General features: G+C 42.6%; 2 protein-coding genes across 4 annotated transcripts in view; one reads left to right on the top strand and one right to left on the bottom strand.

Annotated features, from left to right (window-relative positions):
• LOC121614687 (guanine nucleotide exchange factor VAV3-like) overlaps window positions 1–8,276 on the bottom strand; it is a 52,424-nt gene extending 44,148 nt beyond the window's left edge. For 2 of the 3 annotated variants that reach the window (XM_041948684.1, XM_041948685.1), the window contains exons 1-2: window positions 7,894–8,275; window positions 4,084–4,200 (exon numbers count right to left, since the gene is read on the bottom strand). In XM_041948684.1, coding sequence (XP_041804618.1) covers window positions 4,084–4,200; window positions 7,894–8,097 — 321 coding nt within the window. In that variant the 5' untranslated portion in view covers window positions 8,098–8,275. Of the gene's footprint in view, window positions 1–4,083; window positions 4,201–7,893 lie in introns of all 3 variants that reach the window. The other variant, XM_041948686.1, reaches the window with a different exon arrangement.
• Window positions 8,277–10,540: 2,264 nt separating this feature from the next.
• Window positions 10,541–18,647, top strand: dcaf8 (DDB1 and CUL4 associated factor 8). The gene is made up of 13 exons (XM_041948678.1): window positions 10,541–10,776; window positions 11,277–11,350; window positions 11,459–11,554; window positions 11,844–12,481; window positions 12,631–12,771; window positions 12,861–12,955; window positions 13,308–13,418; window positions 13,532–13,662; window positions 14,199–14,306; window positions 14,554–14,684; window positions 15,011–15,130; window positions 15,369–15,485; window positions 16,473–18,647. Exons 2-13 carry the CDS (start codon window positions 11,314–11,316, stop codon window positions 16,578–16,580), a joined length of 1,833 nt encoding a protein of 610 aa, XP_041804612.1. The 5' UTR covers window positions 10,541–10,776; window positions 11,277–11,313; the 3' UTR covers window positions 16,581–18,647.
• The last annotated feature ends 155 nt before the right edge of the window (window positions 18,648–18,802 follow it).

The following is an 18,802-nucleotide window of genomic DNA, read 5'->3' as shown; positions in this document are numbered from 1 at the left end:
ACACGCACACAAATGGACAGCAAGAGACAGACAGACAGAGAAAGGCAAGCATGGTCTGCAGGAAATGGTCATGCTACCTCAGACTCTCACACCTGTGCATCAGGCTCTTTGTGTGTGTTGGTGTGGTGTGGGGGTGGGGGGTTGTGAGAGAGACAGAGGAAAAGAGAAAAAGAAAGTGAAAGAAGTCTGGTTAATAGATGATAGACTGCAGCTACTACACTAACAAATCAATATGTTAAAAACTTCTTCATTCAGCTTCTTTTACCAATACAACATATCATCCAAATTAAAATGTGCTCACTCCGGTAATTGAAAGTCACTTTTTCACAATTGAAGAAAATAAACACGTTATTATCATGCATGTGAAAAAAGTACATCTTATAGCGATAAATATGAATTTTCCCCATGAGTTATAATCACGCATTAGCTGTGCATTTATGTGCCGGAAAATCTGCAAACACAAATGAAACTGATCTAAATTCTGTGCTATAATAATCCCTTGTGTTCCTTTTTCAGGGCTCGTAAAAATCTGAGTATATGAACGCTGTGTATCAATTTTATCCACTCAGATATGAGATTATAAATGACAACCGCACAGGATGTTGCAATCAACTTGTCCTGGTCGATGCCGGAACTTACAGTAGTCACCATGCAGTCAGTAGATGCTATAGGGGAAATGGTGAAGGGAAATACAATGTGTGTTCAATGAGGATGACACGAGAAAAATCATGATGTTGGCATTAAGAAGACTGTGCAACGTGCATTTTATGTCATTGTGAAAAAAGCAAATTGAATAATTTTGTGCTTTTATCTGAAATAAATGCCCACCTCAGCAGAGGACAGCAGTGATTCATCTGCCAGTTAACTCTCTCACTTAATAATTTCATCAAGTGCGCTTCAAGCATCAGCGCTGCAAATGACTCTGTTCTCAGGATTTGGATCTGCAGGCATGGTTTAAAAAAAAAAAAAGCTGAGGTGATGGTGATGGGTAACAGCCCTGCAGCCCCTCTATCTGCAGTTCATTGCCTCTTCCTGTGTAACTGAGTGCTGTGGCTTTGGCTGAACCCAGGTGTGCATGTGACCTGAAAGAGTCCTGTTTGTAGTGTGAGGGACCAGCTTTAACACGCCTCTGCATCTTCTCAGGTTATTTGCAACAAATTCTGACTTTGAAGTGAGGCGATTTCACTTATTTAATGCGATGTTCTGTACTTGGAGCCCTAATATTTAATTGTGTACTGTGATTCCACAACAGAATCGGCATTAGATTCTCCATTGGTTTTTGCTTTGACAACATTAAGTACTGAGAGCGAAAATTTTACATGAATGATTTGATTTCTGTGGTGTTTTTGCAAAAGGAAGAACTTTGTCACTATCAGTGCAAAATTCAGTATCATCATCACTCTTCATCACAACTGTCGCAACTGACTTAGAGTACTGATAGCCGATGGCGTGCAGGACTAATCAGCTTAGCAGGAAGAATAATTTAAGAGTAAGAAGCAGTATATCAGTTCGTCAAGGGAGAAGGAAGAAAAAAAAAACGCCTAAAAAAATCAAGCATTTGTTTACTCGGTGCGATGAAGTGTAAATTCTTGGTTGTCTTAAAAACATGTCACTCTCACACCTAACTTGCCTGATGCTCTCACACTTAGTTTAAGCCATATGTGACTTGAGAAGCAAAGCCACACGCTGAGCTGAAGACCGACCACCATGGTGAGTGTGGCCTATTTGCAAAGGTTGTCTTAAATCCCCAGAGTGCCATGAAAAAAAAGAGAGCAAATGGAAGACAACTTGAAACATAATCTTACATGTTTCTTTTTGTTATCTAAATTATACACATACACATATTAACCATAAATCCTGTAGGATCTCAATTTTAAGAGCATTAAGCAAATTAAAGGTGTCTCGTTTGTTTTATCCCTACATAAGCCAAATCATAAAAACTCATTTTCGGACGCTAGGTGTCGGACTTTATCTTGACCAGGCGCAATAATGTTCCCACAAGAAAACAATGAAGCCTCCAGATGTCACATTTCAATTAATGAGCTTCAGAGAAAAGGTGTATTTTGTGACCTTCGGAGTCTTTATGCTAAGATAGGCTAATTCTATCTTATATTGAAGCAAACCTTTTGCTTCTACAGTCAAGGTTGACATCATTTTATGCTGAGGGAAGAAACAAACACATTTCTTGCCTCTTCCCTTCATCTCTGTGGCCTTCAGTGCTGCATGCACTCAGCGTGGCTGCCCGGGGTGAAGCCTGTAGTAACCCAGCAGAGGAATGTAGGTTAGAGAGCTCTCATTAGATATTCAGTGGACTAATGCTCAGTTTACGGGCAGAGTTGGCACAACCCAAGCAGATTAGACTGACTGAGATTTGAGATGTTCTCTTTTGGATGTTTTCTGGAAAATAAGGGAGAGATTGAGCATTTCTTGTTCGGCCGTACAACCATTCCTGGAGCCAATCCAACCTGCAGGCACCCGTATTTTTAACTAACGCTGAAAAAAAAAGTAATGCTGCAACGCAATCTTTGCCCTCCGGAAGCTTGTTTGTTTGATGGACAACCCTTGAACATGGCTGAGATTATGCAGCCTGGCTTGGATGTACTGTACATATTTGGAGGCAGCACCTCCCCTGTGGGATTATCACCAGGCAGATTAACTGGAAGCTTCTTTAGAACACCACACACTACACTGAAAGAAAAGAGTCTGTGTGGGACACTGCACGCAAAGCTCAATACGCAATCACGCTTACAGAGAGAACCAAGGAGCTGTTTATTGTCTGCAGGGAAGTGATTAAAAGTTTAAACCATGTATAATATGCTTGACTAAAGGACTTCTGATATACCCTTTTGCCTGGAGAACATTTCTTTTAATTAAAATCTGCTCGCACATAAACAAAATATACCTAAAGTTCTCAGACTGAATGCATTACTGTAATAAAATAGATTCAATATCTTCTCTGGCAAAATAATTGAATTCATCAAAACACTTTTACATAATTAATCTTCCATATTTTAAATGCACTGAATCACAGAATACATATGTTCAGTGCAGATTAGTACAAAGAACAAATATTCCAATAGTGAAACAAACAAACAAATAATGCATTTCCCTGTGGATAATAAAAGATGCTCTGAGGCAAAGTTATGCACAGAACGCACTGAAGTAAGGAAATGTGGGAATAAGGCTGGTCAGGGTGAGTGTGCTCCCTTCAGCGGACTCAAATCAAGCTCCTGCGCTGCGAGCAAGATTCCGCTGAGTAGAGGAGCGCGCTACAAACCCACTGACCTGGTAACACTGTGAACACACACCCAAATCAGCTCTCAAAGTAACACAGCAACAAACAGGAGGCGACCAATATGTGTAAAAGTGCACCAGCACAATGCAAGACCAGGCAATATTGACTCCTCTTCAACACACACACACACACAGATACACATGCCGTGCCTCCATCAGAGGGAAAGACGTCACACCTCCAATTGGCTCCATATCACATGGGTCTCGTTATGTTACACTGAATGCATTCTTTATAGTAACCTGAATGTGTGACTGGATGTACAGGCAGACATACATAAGGCATGAACATTTTTCTGCAATGTTCAGACGCAGATTGCAAACACGGCGATGCAGTGATGCACTTCAGTTGCAAAAACCTGTAACAGAAGTGCAGGTACTGAGTGCAGTTTTTTCTCAGTGAAAAATACCTCCTTAATAATTATATATTTTTGTTAATCTAATTGTTTTTTTCATTTCAAATACAACACAGTTTTCTGTTTGTGTCACCAGTTTTCCCATAACTATAACATCTGAACAATGAAGAAATGCAGTACAATGCACAATTAATTCACACTCAGACTGATTTTCTTGTAAAACAGCTTGTAAAGGTGCAAGATCCTGAAAAGCTTGACAATTTTCCTAAATTATTGCACTATTGTCAGCTAAAAGAAGGCAGCAGAACAGAACAGAACAGAACAGAAAAGAGCAGAGGGAGTGTGACTGTTGTTGCAGAATGTCATCGTACCTGAAAGCACAGGATTGTTTCATTGAGTCCCGAGAGGGAAAAAAGACGATAGCTGTAGGTGTTACCTTTCCAAAGTCTCGAACATCAAACAGATCGAAGGCTTCAAATAAGTCACTTTTCTTCATCGCAAACTCCACATTGCAAGACGTCAGGAATGTGCGGATGTTCTTCAAGCACAGGAACTGCAAAGGGCAAAAATTCAATTTAGCATCATTTGTCCTCATAAAGCACTGACAGAAGTTTGTGTATATTTTCATTTTATAGAATCGTGTTATGGGCAAAATGTTCATTGAAATATTATTATTGTAGGAATAACAATAACATCCTTTTTCTTGCTGTCAAAGACAACGTGATGCATTTCTACACATTATTTACCCAAACGTAGTATTTTTTGACTTCCACCACCTGAACCAGATGCACAATTCAAGGGTGTGTTCACTGATATTACAGCTGCACATGTTTACAGAAGTCTGTGTCTCAGATTTTTCAGTGCTAACAGAAAAACAAATAAAACCTCGAAATATCATCTTTACATTAGAGAAACAGAGACACAGAATAAGGCACCAAGGTACTTTTTATAGAAGAAATAGTCCCTATGATCAGCTGAACTGTTGACTGCATGGACTGTGGATTATCCAGAGTAACAGCGACATTGTGTCTAGACAGAGATTTTGCTGCTGAACGTTTCAAATCAAATTTTTCATGATTCAAGCACCACAGAAAAGCACCGGCATTATGTGGCTCCATTGCAGAAATCTCAGACAGATCTTATGGCTAGAAAGCACTGAGGTAAGTTGAAAAGCCTTCTCCAGCTCTGTAATTCTGTTTTAGCCATTTTAATTATACTAACAGTATAATGAGAGCACAGTGAAATTGGAAGTTGCCTTTATAAAAGTGAAGGTGAACCACACACTCACACACACCAAACTGAAAATGAAATCTGAAGGTTTCACCGTGTGAAATGAAACCGCTAAGCATGTGCTGCTCTGGTGTCACTTCCTAATAGGATCTGCCGCAGTGGGAAGAGTGCAGACAAGCTTTCACAAAGACAATGCTCTTACGGTTTTGGGTTCAGGCTCAAGGTTTCTGGTCTCTGAGTCGAGCTTGAGCCACTAAGTACACCCAGTTAAGTATTCTAACCATAAACAACTGCAGCATAATTAGCTGTTTTGCACTTTATTAAGTGATGACTGAACTGCGGAATGCATATGTGGTCACTTGCAGTAAAAACAGAGCTGTAAGAAGATTCTTGAGAACAGATAGACTCCTTTTTATCACGTCAGCTCATCGTGGAGACGCCTGTAATCAGCCCACCGCCCCCCGGGGCCCTGTTTGTCTGCGGAGGAAGTACACGAACATGATGGCTTTGCACCACCACCAGCTTCGTGCTGCTGATTACAGCTCTGGTGCATATTTACTTTCTTCACTTTGAGAATAATCCCTGCAACCAGAGCTTCTCAGTTTAAAAACTATAACGTAAAAGTGCATGTATTTCTTGGTGAAGTGTGTCTAAAATTATTGTGAAGGGTTATCAGGGAGGTTTTTAGTCTGGACCCTGTTCCTTGACATCATTTATTATCTTATTTGTGCTCATATAAATTAACGTTTACCAGCATAGTTTGATCTGATGCTGAAGCCTTTTGAAAGATTTTCTGTGAATATCAGCTGTCTATGAAAGCAACAAATCAGGGACGATGCTGAGTGTGTCTGTATTTACGATCCATACGTCAGAATTTTACTGTCACACTCCATGTTTTGCATTTGCACCTAAGCCTAACATACAGCATGGTAAAAATAGCACTTCTGGGTGCATTTTCATCAAAGTACTCTGCACTCTCGTCCCCCAGTCCATTACCTTCATGCCCTTGATTCCCTTTCTAAGATCGTGGGTCAGCAGGGCGCAATGAAAGGGCCATTTAAAATCCAGAGCCCACTGACACAAATGTCTTTCTCGACCGTGCTCAGATGGCCTACAGCTGCAGGCTATGACTATCCATTGTTCAGCACATTACGCCCTGGGTTTGCCTTCACTGTCTATCAAGAATATAAAAGCCGAGTGGAAGAGCACTGACAGAGAACATACACAACACTGCCTGGCTGGCTTTTTTTTGTTACAGAAGCAAAGATCTCTGAGGGCAAAGCTGGTCATTTTGGAATCTGTGGTGATGCAGAATTTCAATCATACGTTTATCACGACACCTAAAACCTGTTTAATCTTGTCTCTCGAAAACTATCCATGTAAAGTCCTGTAATAAATGATTAGGCCTACTTATGTTAAAGCTTATTTGTGCGTGTGTTTCAGTTCATTTCATGGAGATTTCCTCGGAATCAAGCGTGTTCAGAGTCTGAAGATGACACATTTGTCATGCGTATCACATTTTTGAGAAGGCCTGATAAAGATCTAATCACCTGTGTTCTCTAAATAAAGTGGGTACAAGTCAGTCTACAGGAAGTCTTATAGTCACATGTCACAAAAAGGCATAAAAAATATTGGTGAGTATTTTGAGTTGAGTTTGAATATATATATATATATATATATATATATATATATATATATATATATATATATATATATACACATATATATCGGCAAAATAACAGCAGCAGCTTCGTACTCTGTCACAAGCAAACTACAAGCTTCTGCACACATAGTAAAAGTTCCTTAACCAATGGGTGGATCAAAGCCAGGATTTTATCAGGCCTCTCCAGTGGCAGACGGAAGAATTATGGGTAAAGAGAGGTCAAGCCATGGGCCATTCCTTCGGGTCTCACAGGCTGAGGGGCATTAAGGACTCCAAAAACAGGCTGTTTAAAGTTAAATTTTAAAAAGTAAATAAATACACACATGTAGAAAGGTGTATAATAACAATAACGTTTCTAGAAAAGCAGCTGCCAACATACCACAACACATTTTACAGTGTTCATTAGCATGTAAGCGATAATGATCTGGTTTCTTCCACTAATAGAGCTAATTAAACCGCAGCACCTGATTATTAAGCACATTAACTGACACTGGCTGGACTCGCTTGTTGCTGACATCCAGTGGTGGGTTCAGATCCTTTACTTAAGTAAAAGTACTAATATCACACTGTGAAAATACACTACATTTAAAAGTTGTGCATGCAAAATTTTACATAAAGTATCAAAAGTAAATGTACCCATTCTGTCAGTGTCATTATATATGATGTTTTGGGATTAATATTACTGCTGTACGTAGTATTTTACACCCATAGATGTTTAAGATTAAGCTAATTTTAACTATTTTATATACTTTTGGGTTGTTTAAACTGCAGTAATGCATCATATCCCATTAGGTCATTGTGTGTTTTTAGCGTTGTTGTCCTGTACGAACCACGTAATCGAGTAGTTTCATGAGCTCAGAAAAACAGCCTGTTTTCATCTTAGTGACAATGTGTTGTCTAGTTCATTGGAGAGGCTTTTCAAAGAGTTTATTCATCTTAAGAAGCAGGAGAATTTTCTCAACCCAGAGAGGAACACTTCATCCTTCAGTTTATTAGAAATGTTCCAATTCAAAGTCACCAAAGTGTGACATACGTGGTTTTCACTGAAAGGAAGGGTATGAAGCATTTAACTGTAAGTAGTAACTAAAGCTGTAGTGGAGTAAAAAGCATCTGGAGTGGAAGTGTGAAGTGGCATAAAATGGAAACACTCAAGTAAAGTACCTTGACTTTGCTTAAGAACAGCACTTGAGTAAATGTACTTAGTTACATTCCACCACTGTTGAGATCTAACTATAGGTTTACTATCATGGCATGACTTTAAACCCTATTCATGTCCCGCTATACTCTTTCACAGCAGTCCCTCTCTCACAACCACAAGTTGCTCTGCAGGCAGCGCACACATGATTGGTCTACCTGCGACATCTGTGGCCTCAGATTGATCTCCTTCAGGTTGATGGTGCCAGTTCTCAAGTTGTTCAGTAGCTGGCACAGCAGCACCCCGTCCCGCAGGGTCTGCGCCAGGTCGAACACCTGCGCCGTGTCCGCGGTCACCCGGTGGTTCGCGGGCAGCACGTTGCAGCTGATCAGCCACATCGCGCATTGCCTCCAGTACTCCATGTTGTCGGAGAGCGGTGAAAACGGCAGGTTAAAGCCAAGTATGTAAAGTTAATCGTTATTCGAAGCCCATGCGCGGCATGATAGCCGTGGCCGCCGCGCGTCGGTCGCTCCAGACTCCAGCACCGCCTCTGGAGGACGGACTGAGCCGCTGCAGCTTACGAGCGCTGCACAGCTGGAGAAGGCTGTCGTGAAACCCCCTCATTCTGTGTGAACTTCCCCTTCCTTCTTCTGTCACATTTCCACAGAGGTGGTCCTAAAAGAGATCTGTGTAGGCCGCACTTCTGAAATGAGTTGCCGGTTTCTACACCTGCAGAATCCAATGAACCAGGTCCAGCAGCGGTCCACATTTATGAAGTTTCTGGTGTTTTCGTCTCGTCACAAAGGCTGAATGATCGCTGATGATCATTGATGTGTTAACCTGATTTCAAGGTTTACATTCTTTTGACATAGTTGTTAACTTAAGATACGGAACTCCAGCTGTTGGCCGCCAGTAAACTCATTTCATGTTCACATATATGAATGTTGGCTTCCTCTTAGAGCCGCAGCTCGTGGTTACTGACATTATCAGTTGATATTATTAGTTCTATTAATTCTGAATGATTGCTTCATCTATAACCTCTAGCAAAGGAAAAGTCCTTCACATGTTTCAGAGCCCAAAGTGGCATCTTCAAATATTTATACTGTCTGACCAACAATCTAAAACCCAAAGATGTTCAATTTATAATAACAGCCAATTTATAAGAAACTATAGCAAATCCTCACATTTGGAAAGCTGAAAGTGTTTTGTCAGTTGAGTAAACTGACACATATTCATCATTTGCATAGTTTATCTGTATTAATTCTATATGTGTATATGCAGAGTAATCCTTTCCCCTCACAGTCTCCCGCTCTCAGCTGACATTCCATGTGGATTATAGACAGGTGACTGGAATCTGAGCTCTTTGTGGCATGTATGCTGGGAAACTGTGACCTCCATGTTTCAGTATAGTCATTAGTTAAACTAAAAGAATCAAGGGAACTAACAGAGGCAAGGACAACCTCCTGCCATGGGATTTACTGTAGATCACTGTCATCAAACCCATGACATAAACACAGGAAGGAAGCTGAGGGATCCCATCTTGTGCTACCCTGAGAAAGAGAGACAGATGTTTCCTTAGACATTTAGCAGGCCTATACATTTCAGCTTGTTCAAGATTAATAGGTTGAGCAGGAAAACTTGCTGTTGATTACTTACATACAAAAAATCAGTCCAATACAATGCATACATCCACCCAACACTAACTATCTGACACTGTCTATTTTGAGGACAACAACCCATACTCATCAATGGCCAGTCTCTGCCATAGCATCTATTATTGCTCAAGGCCCTCTTAAAGACATAAAACACAGAAAAGTGCTCCTTGCACAAACATGAGCCAACACCTAATCTAATTTCACTATAGCATTTGCCAAAATTAGACATGTGAATTGTCCTGTGACTGAGGTTAGATAAGAACTGTTTAATCGGACATTATAATACATGACAAAATAGCAGTAAAGGTATAAAAGTAACATTTGAAGGAAATGAGCTCATTTTTGTCCTGGGGCAGGTTAATCTGGCCTGCTAAGTGACACAAAAGGTATAGGTTTGGGTTTATAATTAATCTGAAATGTAGGCTTTTGAGAGATGCACTAATCAATGGATCAGATGACTACGCGTGATGTGACAGTGGCTGCTTGTAGTGCGAAATCCACAAAGAATTTTCGCCTTAACACGTGCTTCCTGCCACAGAAGTTTCTCAGTTGTGCGGAGTGATTAAGTGGCGCTGGGAACGCCGACGCACAGTGCTCCGCGGTCAAGTTAGCAATGCTAAATATACAACATCCGGTTTGCAACGTCCGGTTACACTTCCAAAATAAAGCCCACTGAGAAAAATAATAAACGCAGTTAACGTTGTGAAACGGTCGCGCTTTGGTTAGGTTTCGGCACCAGAACTACTTGTTAGATTTTGGAAGAGATCATGGTTTAAGTAAGTACGTTACTTGCGCACATTAAGATAAGTACGTTACGTTATACTTCGCTTACAAAAGAAGTCAACTTTCATTTATGGTTTCCTACATGCTCAGGTTTAGCCCCGGGATCGGATCAATACGTAAAAAAATAAGCCACTAAGAGTTAAAGAAAAACAAATAAATAAAATAAAATGGCACTAAAAATTGGATTAATGTGATGTAATTTGTTGAATAGTTTAAAATAAGCCACACCATAACCCGCGCACTAGATGCGTGTAAATCAACAATTAGGTGATAAATTTCAGAATATTTATTATTGTTGTTGCTTTATTTATTAATAAATTGTTTTTATTGTTATTTGGCCTGTCGTTTATCCTGTGTAAACTTCCGGAGGAAAAAAAGCCGAAGCGAGCACGACACCGGAAATGGAACCAAATAAAAAAAAGAAGCTGAACCGTCAAAACATAAACAGAGCAGTCAACCTTGTGTGAACGCAGCTAGTTTGCATTAAGTCTGTCTTCTGCAAAAAGCTTTATGCACGCATACCTGATGTCGTGTGTTCACCGCCAGAGAATCCCTAGTCGAGGCACTTAGCTCAACTGCTGAGCGGTGAGGTGGAGAAAATAAATCTGCAATAAAGATTAGGACTAAACTAAGAAGTACGCCTCGTCGGGCCTTCAAATAGAGGTAACGCTAGCTATGCTAGTTAGCTACTACAACGCTAGCTGCTTGCTCGTGTTTTGACAAGCTGTTTGCTTTTTAAGCAGCACTGACAGCAGTATTTCAGTTTCGAAATGTCCGGCAGCCTGGTTAGCATTAGCTCGCGTTAAAAACGGCGTCAGTCAGTCGAGCGCTGCAAAGGGACAATACACTAAAACACTACAAAGCAAAATCGAGCATTAGTCAGGCCTGGAGACAGCTAGCAGTCCAGGTAGTTTGTTTATGTCGTTATGTGCAGCGGTACATCGATAGTAAAACTAGCCTGGCTGTGGGTTTGGAAGCTAACAGGTAACTTGTGTCCCGCGGCTCACGGTGCGGCGTCGGTAGTTGACAACAGTTCAGCGGGTGCGAGCAGCGATGCCGTCTGACTCCTGCGAGCAGGTTGCCTGTTGTTCATTTGAGCGCTTGTCAGTTTGGTTAATAAACAATGTAATTGTTGTTTTTTTGTGTTTGTGTGTGACGTTCAGGTTCTCCCTCGGGTCGACGCAGGACAAAGGAGACAGAATGGCTGAGGCTAACGGCAAATCCACCGTGCTTAACGGTAAAGGATCAGTGCTGGGAAGTAACCGACAGTTTATACTGGAACTGAACCGTTGGAGCTGCCGTGCTCCTCGGCGCTGACAGTTAATCACCTGTTTGTTTCTGTCAGGTGGCTTGGACGAAAAAGAGCCAGGAGAAGATCAACACAAGGAGGAAGATGCGTCTGGAAGCAGAGAGGGACAAACACAGTCTTCCTCTGAAGATGGTAACCTCATTCTTGTAGTCCTAAACGCTAATGCTGCAGACATTATTGGTAGAAACTCATCTTAAATCTGGTTTTAATGATGTTGAATGTATATTTCTTTACTACTGGGACGCTCTGCTATTCCCAACATTTCTGGAGTCTAATTCTCTGGATTTTTTTGCAGCCGGATGGCACTTAACATTGATGCAGTTCACAGCAGAATTTACATACACCTTTCAGTGAGTCTCCCAGTGAGATTGCAGTGTCTTAACCTTATTCCCCATGGCTCTGGCTTTCACTATTTCTGTAGCTCCCAAAGAAACCGGAGAGGCGTCTGGAGACAAGCCTATGCCAGATGTGGAAGGAGAGACCGGGGCAAACAAAGAGGAAGAGGAGGAAGAAGACACAGACAGCATGGATGGCAGCGGCCTTTACTCCCTGACGGAGGATGGCGAAAGAGAGAGTGAGGGAGGCAGACGGGAGAGAGGGAAAGATAAAGATGGAGGGAAAAGGGCGGCTAGGAAGAGGAATAGACCCGGCGGCACCAATCACTCCACCAGCTCAGATGACGATGACGATGAGGACGAAGAAGAAGAACAGAAAGATGATGAGGACGACGATGAGGCCATGGAGGCGTGGCTGGGAGCAGAGCTCCGCGACCTGCGCGGCCCTGTATGGCGGGCCGTGCCCTCGCTGCGCTCCAGGGAGATCGGCAGGGACTCGCACCAGTTTGTGAGGCGCGTGTGTGGGGCCCGCGGCCTCGTGCAGAGGCTGGAGCTCCAGGGCCGACTGGAGAGGCACACGGGCTGCGTCAACACGTTGCACTTCAACCCCTCGGGCACACGCCTGGCTTCGGGCAGCGATGACCTGAGGGTGGTGATCTGGGACTGGGCTATCCGCCGCGCCGAGCTGGAGTTTGACAGCGGCCACAAGAGCAATGTCTTTCAGGTAAGGCGAAAAACAAAAAATCAAATAGTAGATGGATTAAGGACTAGAGCTGATAGATGGTTGGACGAATTTAACCAATCTAAGAAAACTGTGACATTGAGGAATGTTGGTTATTTGTAAGATCTTCTCCCTGCCCTTAATGTGCGCAGGCAAAGTTCCTGCCTCACAGTGGAGACTCCACCTTGGCCATGTGTGCCCGAGATGGTCAGATCCGAGTGGCGGAGCTCTCTGCCACGCAGTGCTGCAAGAACACCAAGCGGGTAGCACAGCACAAAGGGGCAGCGCACAAGGTGAGCGTTTGTGCTGAACGTGTGAGCCAGAAATGCGCCAGACATTACAGCTGTGGCAGATGCACTTAAGACCCTGTTTTTTGTTCCAGCTGGCCCTCGAGCCTGATTCCCCCTGCTCCTTCCTGTCCGCTGGAGAGGACGCCGTGGTGTTTGGTATTGACCTGCGTCTAGACCGTCCCGCCAAGTGAGTGGTATTGTCATTAAAGTTTACCAAGTGTAAACATAGTCGCCTCAGGAATTGGGTTTCTTAACTGAGTGGCTTGTGCAACAGGAGGGCAAGATACCATAAACTACAACACAGAACTCATAATGTTTGATTCCTGTTGAGACATTTAGAGGTTTTGATACAACTCTGTCCTTTTTAGGCCAGAGTTTGTTGCGCAAGCGTGCTCTCTTTCAGCCAGCGCTGGTTAACGTCCACTTTTAAACACTCCTCTCTGCCGATTTTCAGGTGTTTGCCGTATGTTGTCGTGACTTTTCTCCTTGCCGGAGCTAACATCTGTTTTCCTTCTTGTCTCCTTACACTTGTGCGGCAGTAAACTGGTGGTTGTAAAGGAGGGCGATAAAAAAGTAGGGCTGTACACCATCTTCGTCAACCCAGCAAAGACACAACACTTTGCTGTGGGCGGGAGAGATCAGTACGTGAGGTAGGAACCAGGTTGTAGTTCGAGTGCTGATTTATTTCTCTGATAATGCAATAGCAAAACAGTATTCGCTATTGTTGTTCACTTTTCTTTTCCCTCCGCTTCACCCGCTGTAGGATCTATGACCAGAGGAAGATCAATGAGAATGATAACAATGGTGTGCTGAAAAAGTTTTGCCCTTCGCATCTGGTATCCAGCGAGTCCAAAACCAACATAACCTGCCTTGTGTATAGTCACGACGGCACAGGTAAAGAAAACTTCCACCAACATTTATTTTGTTCTTAAATGCAGCGTTTAAAGTACTAAAACGCCATTCTCGTTCACATCATAAGCACAGCAGACTGAATTACTTGCATGCAGGACATAAGGAAATAATTTAATATCCCTATGACATGATTTAATTTTCTTACAATCTCCATAATCCTGTTTCAAGTTAACCTCACCTAATTTCTCATGCTGCTCTGGACACGTTGTAGATATATTGAAAGTAATGAGCCCTACACTTGGTGGTGCTTGATTCATTGTCTTAAAACTTCTGCCCTTCTTCGCCGCTCTGATGCAACCGCAGTGCAATCTCAGTGACGCTCAAACGGAGTGAGTCTCACTGAATATAAAGCATTGGCGTGCTCTCATCTTTGCAGCGGTGAGGTCAGGTTCAGTGAGCATCTGTTTGTCGGAATCATCGCGTGAATTAAAAAACGTCCAGATCGTCTTCATCTCAGCCTCTCCGCCGTTAAAGGGAATGAAACGAAAGCCTGTTTGACCCTTTTTTTGTGTGTGCAGAGCTCCTGGCCAGTTACAATGACGAGGACATCTACCTGTTTGACTCCAACCACAGCGATGGGGCTGACTATCGCAGGAGATACAAGGGTCATCGCAATAATGCTACAGGTGTTCAGCTCACTTCCCAATTACAGCAGTCATTTGTTGCAGTAATAAAATGGCGCCCTTTGGATCTACACACAGTTTTAGAAATCAGACTTATCAGCTGTAGCTCAACTTCAAAAGCATTTGGCAGATGACTGATTATTCTTACTGTTGTGATTCGGCCGACGAATATTTCCTGAACATGTACTGCAGGAGTTTCCTGTTAGCGCACACTGTTTCATCCTCTGTTGTCTTCACCTTTTTCTCACAGTGAAGGGGGTGAACTTCTATGGGCCCTGCAGTGAGTTTGTGGTCAGCGGCAGTGACTGCGGACACATCTACCTGTGGGACAAGTACTCCGCTCGCATCGTCCAGTTTATGGAGGGAGACAGAGGAGGAGTGGTGAGTCATATGCCGAGTTCAGAGTTGACTGAGGAAATCCTGCACAAACACAGTGATGGTTGGTGGTGCTTTCTTCTGACTCACTCATCTCACTGTCTTACTGGTGATTACCCAGTAATTGCTTTCATGTGTGGCAAAAAAGACTATATCTAATGTTTTACTGTGATAAAAATACACCTGGTCTACATACTTTTACTAAACCGTCTGTTGTGTATTTTCTTTAAAAGTACAGTTTGCGTTTTGCTGACATCCACCCCAAGAATATTCTCTGTGAAATCTCTTCATATTATCATCTCGGTCTTTTTCTCTACCCTCGACTACCACAGGTGAACTGTTTGGAGCCGCATCCACATCTGCCAGGTATGGCCACCAGTGGGCTAGACCACGATATCAAACTGTGGGCCCCCACAGCTGAAAGCCCCACAGGACTAAAGGGCCTAAAAGAGGTATTCCAGTCTACTCTCTTTTCTGTTGGTCGAGGTAGTGTTTTATCACAACAGGTGGTTCAGACAGGTATTAAGCAAACCCAGTTCAGCTGATTTGTCCAAAACGCTTATTTGACATTATTATGAGTGAAGGTGAACTGTGCATTTTAATTGTACATTTGTGTCGGGAATATGTTTGCATGCTCTCGCCGCCCTCTTTCACACCTGTAAAAGAAACCATTTGTTGCGTTTTTTCAAGGTGATGAAGAAAAACAAGCGGGAGCGCGATGAGGACAGCGTGCGCCACGGTGACCAGTACGACACCCAGCTCCTGTGGTTCCTGATGAGACACATGAGGAACAGACGACCACCGAGGGTGAGCCCGCAGACGCTGCAACAAACACACGAAACACTGACTCTGTTGTGGGGTGTGGTGTTGAAAAAATGTGGGAATTTACCAGGCAGGCAGGGCTGAGCAAAAACATCCCACTGGTTGCATTATGGGAAATGTAGGCTCCAGTGTTTTTCGAGCTTGGCCCACGCTAGTGAGTAAAGGTTAGGAATCTTTCAGCCTCTGCTGATTGGAATTTAACCGTTTTTTAAATTGTTTGTTCTTGGTCCCTCAGTTTTGCAGCAAGTAATGATACACTGCTGTATTAAGAGTGCCCCTTAAATAGTATGTAGGATACAGTCGATATTGCACTTGGATTGAAGGAAGCTTTTAGTGGTTATAGATCATCTCTATAAACAGATTTTTATGTAGAATCTGCAGACAGGGGTTTCCGTTTGTAGTCCAAGCAGTATTTCCAAGTCAAGCTGCTGATTGGACTGTCTGCAATGACCAGCACACGGAATATCTGCTAGCTACACCGGAAAGCCCTGAAACACTAGCTGTTGCCCCCGGAGGCTAAATTGTAAGCAGATGATAGCTGTCGGGTTTGAGGTAGAGAGAGATTAGTCGATCAAAAGAAAAATTATTGGCGATTATTTGATAGTTGATTAAACATTTCAGCTATTTTTCAAGCAAAAATGTAAAATATTAGCACATTCCTGCTTATTAAGTGTAGGATTTGCTGCCTCAAGGATACACACATTACACTTTGGTGGAAAAAGCTAAATGTAGACTTTGTTTGGCAACATGAACATCTGTCATCGCTCTGGTCATCTGGAGGCAGGGTGTCTTAGAAGGAAATTTTTAAGAGTCAGCAGTCAGCAGTCTAGATTTCTGGTAATTTTGCACTGAAAACATACAGTACAGTTTCTAGCATTAAGAGCCAGGCTGGCAAAATGTTTACAACCATTTCAGCCCAAAATCGCCTCATTCTTACGTGTGTCCGCCCTCTTCTTCTGTGTCTCGATGCAGGCCCGCCGTGAGGGTGCAGAGCCAGACACAGATGAGTCCTGGAGCTCTCCAGATTCCTCTGATGAAGAGGAAGGAGGTCCAGACCACGTTCAGTGCATGTCCTCCTGAGCCACACACACACTTAGACACACACACACAAACACACATACACATACATACATACACACTTTATTGCCCTTGAATTGATGCACATAGGCAAGCACTATTGACACACTGGCACACTCAAACACTGACGAGCCACAGACTTTGGTTTTTGTTTTGTTTTGTTTTTTTTACACACATACAAACTCAAACAGATAAACACACACATTTACTTTAACATAGTTTTGAAGCAGAGTGACACAGATGCTTAACGCCTGGTTTCCCAGCAGTTGTGAGTATGTGAATGGCGACTACAGACTGCATACACACTTCCAGAATCCTGATTTTTGAGAATTGTACAAAGAGGTTTAGTGAGTGCTTACATCCCTATAAACCACTTGGAGGCCCCTGCTTGTCCATACATTATCTATATGCTCTGCCCGGCCCCAGAACAATGTGGTGTGCATGTATGGCAACAAGCATCTCCTCTTTAGGCGCCCTGTAGGAAGCTATTCATCACCAGCACACAACTCCCCCCTCTCTCGTAGGAACACACTTCTTGCTCTCGGGCTCTCTGTGCTGATGAAAGAGGTGTGGCTTAGAACGGTACCCTCAAACTGTCCCCTAAATGTGATTTCCCTCAAAATTTGAACATGTGGAGGGGAAACCATAGTGCCCCCCAGTGTATCGCCCCAGTCTCATACTGATTTCTGGCCTGAGCTTGTGAAGCTAGTTACCCCCCCCCCCCCACACACACACACACGGTTTCTCTCTGAGGACTACTAAAATCCCTACATGCTGCATCACCCTACTTGCTGCCCTCAGCTACTCCCTCCCCTCATCTTTCCATCGCCCTCCCCCTCACTACTGAGTGCACTTTGAATCAGGGATGCTTTAGTTTGAGACGAAGACAAAACGTGCACTGAGTGTGTGTGATTGTGGGGGAAGAGCTTTTGTCTCGTCTTGTTATCTCCTCGGAAAACCCACAGTGAAGTTTAGTTTCTCCAATTTTTTGAGTGCGGGGGTATTTTGCACTTAAGCGTTTTTTTGACAAAGGAAGAGGCTTCTTTTGCTTCCACTGGCCTTCCCTCCTCTTCCTCCCTCACTCTTCACCCTGACGCCCATCTTTGACAGGAACTCTTCACTTCACCTCTCTTGTTGAACATGAAAACACAGAAGTAGGTGGTGTTCAGCATGTGCATAGGATATAAGGACTGATGTTGGGCTCTGTTGGGGAACTGTAGTTTTAAAGAGCCAGACCCGACCTGGATCAAACTATAATTGAAAGACTGCCTGTGTGCCAATCGAGATTGGACTAATAAAGGACTCCACTTGTCCACGTGGTTCCTTCAAATCCTTCCGTGATGCGAACAGTCTCAAATCATTTGCTGAGCAACATGTTTCAGTTCATTTGAACCAGGTCGCATGTTTGCAGCCAGATCACCACTTGCGAGGAATTTTCTGTCTGTGCTGTATTAACATTGGCTCAAAGAGGAGGACAGAGGGAGCGGTAGGGTCAATATGCTTGCCAGTCATTTGTTGTGTGAGAGCGATAAAGTCCAGCTTTTCTCATTTTCTATGAGAACTCTAGTTAGTTGAATTTATATGTACATATATAAATATATATTAAAACTGTAAAAAAAAAAAAAATCAACTTTAGCAAATGCTATTTGACTTCAAAAAAAAAGATGTTAAAACATTTGATTGGTATTGATGCAGAGGTTTATATTCTATATGAGGACAAAGTACTTTTAAAATCCAGAGAAAAAAAATGACTTGAGGCACCATTTTTGCTGTTTTTCCTTTGATGAATGACATCGGTCTGTTGTGAACAGAACTGCCGTCATTTCAAGTATCAAAGTTTTGTTTGTCTTTCTTGTTCAGGAAAAAAAAAACAGTATTTCCTTTCTAGATCTAAATCCATCATTTGAAACAGTTATATCCAGATTTTCCCACTGGCTATTTTTGCCATCTTGTATACATAATGAGGCTTTTGATGAACAATTTCTTTTCCACCACTGCCTAATGTTGCGTTCTACCAGGTCAGTTGGAAATATGTACGATTCGTGCAATAAACAGAAACAGTGCTCTTGATGTTGTCATTTTATGGTCTCATTCTGTGTTGTGTTGTTATCTACTCTGTTAGTTAATTTATTGATTGACCTAAGAAGTATCTGTGTGGACTTTTGTCACCCGTTTTGTTTGAGCAGTACAGGTTTCTGATAACTCCTACATAGTGATGACCTAAG

The sequence above is a fragment of the Chelmon rostratus genome, chromosome 12 (assembly GCF_017976325.1).
Source record: "Chelmon rostratus isolate fCheRos1 chromosome 12, fCheRos1.pri, whole genome shotgun sequence".
NCBI classification, from domain to species: Eukaryota; Metazoa; Chordata; class Actinopteri; order Chaetodontiformes; family Chaetodontidae; genus Chelmon; species Chelmon rostratus.
The sequence above is the reverse complement of the archived record's forward strand: the minus strand, read 5'-3'. Positions and strand labels throughout refer to the sequence as shown.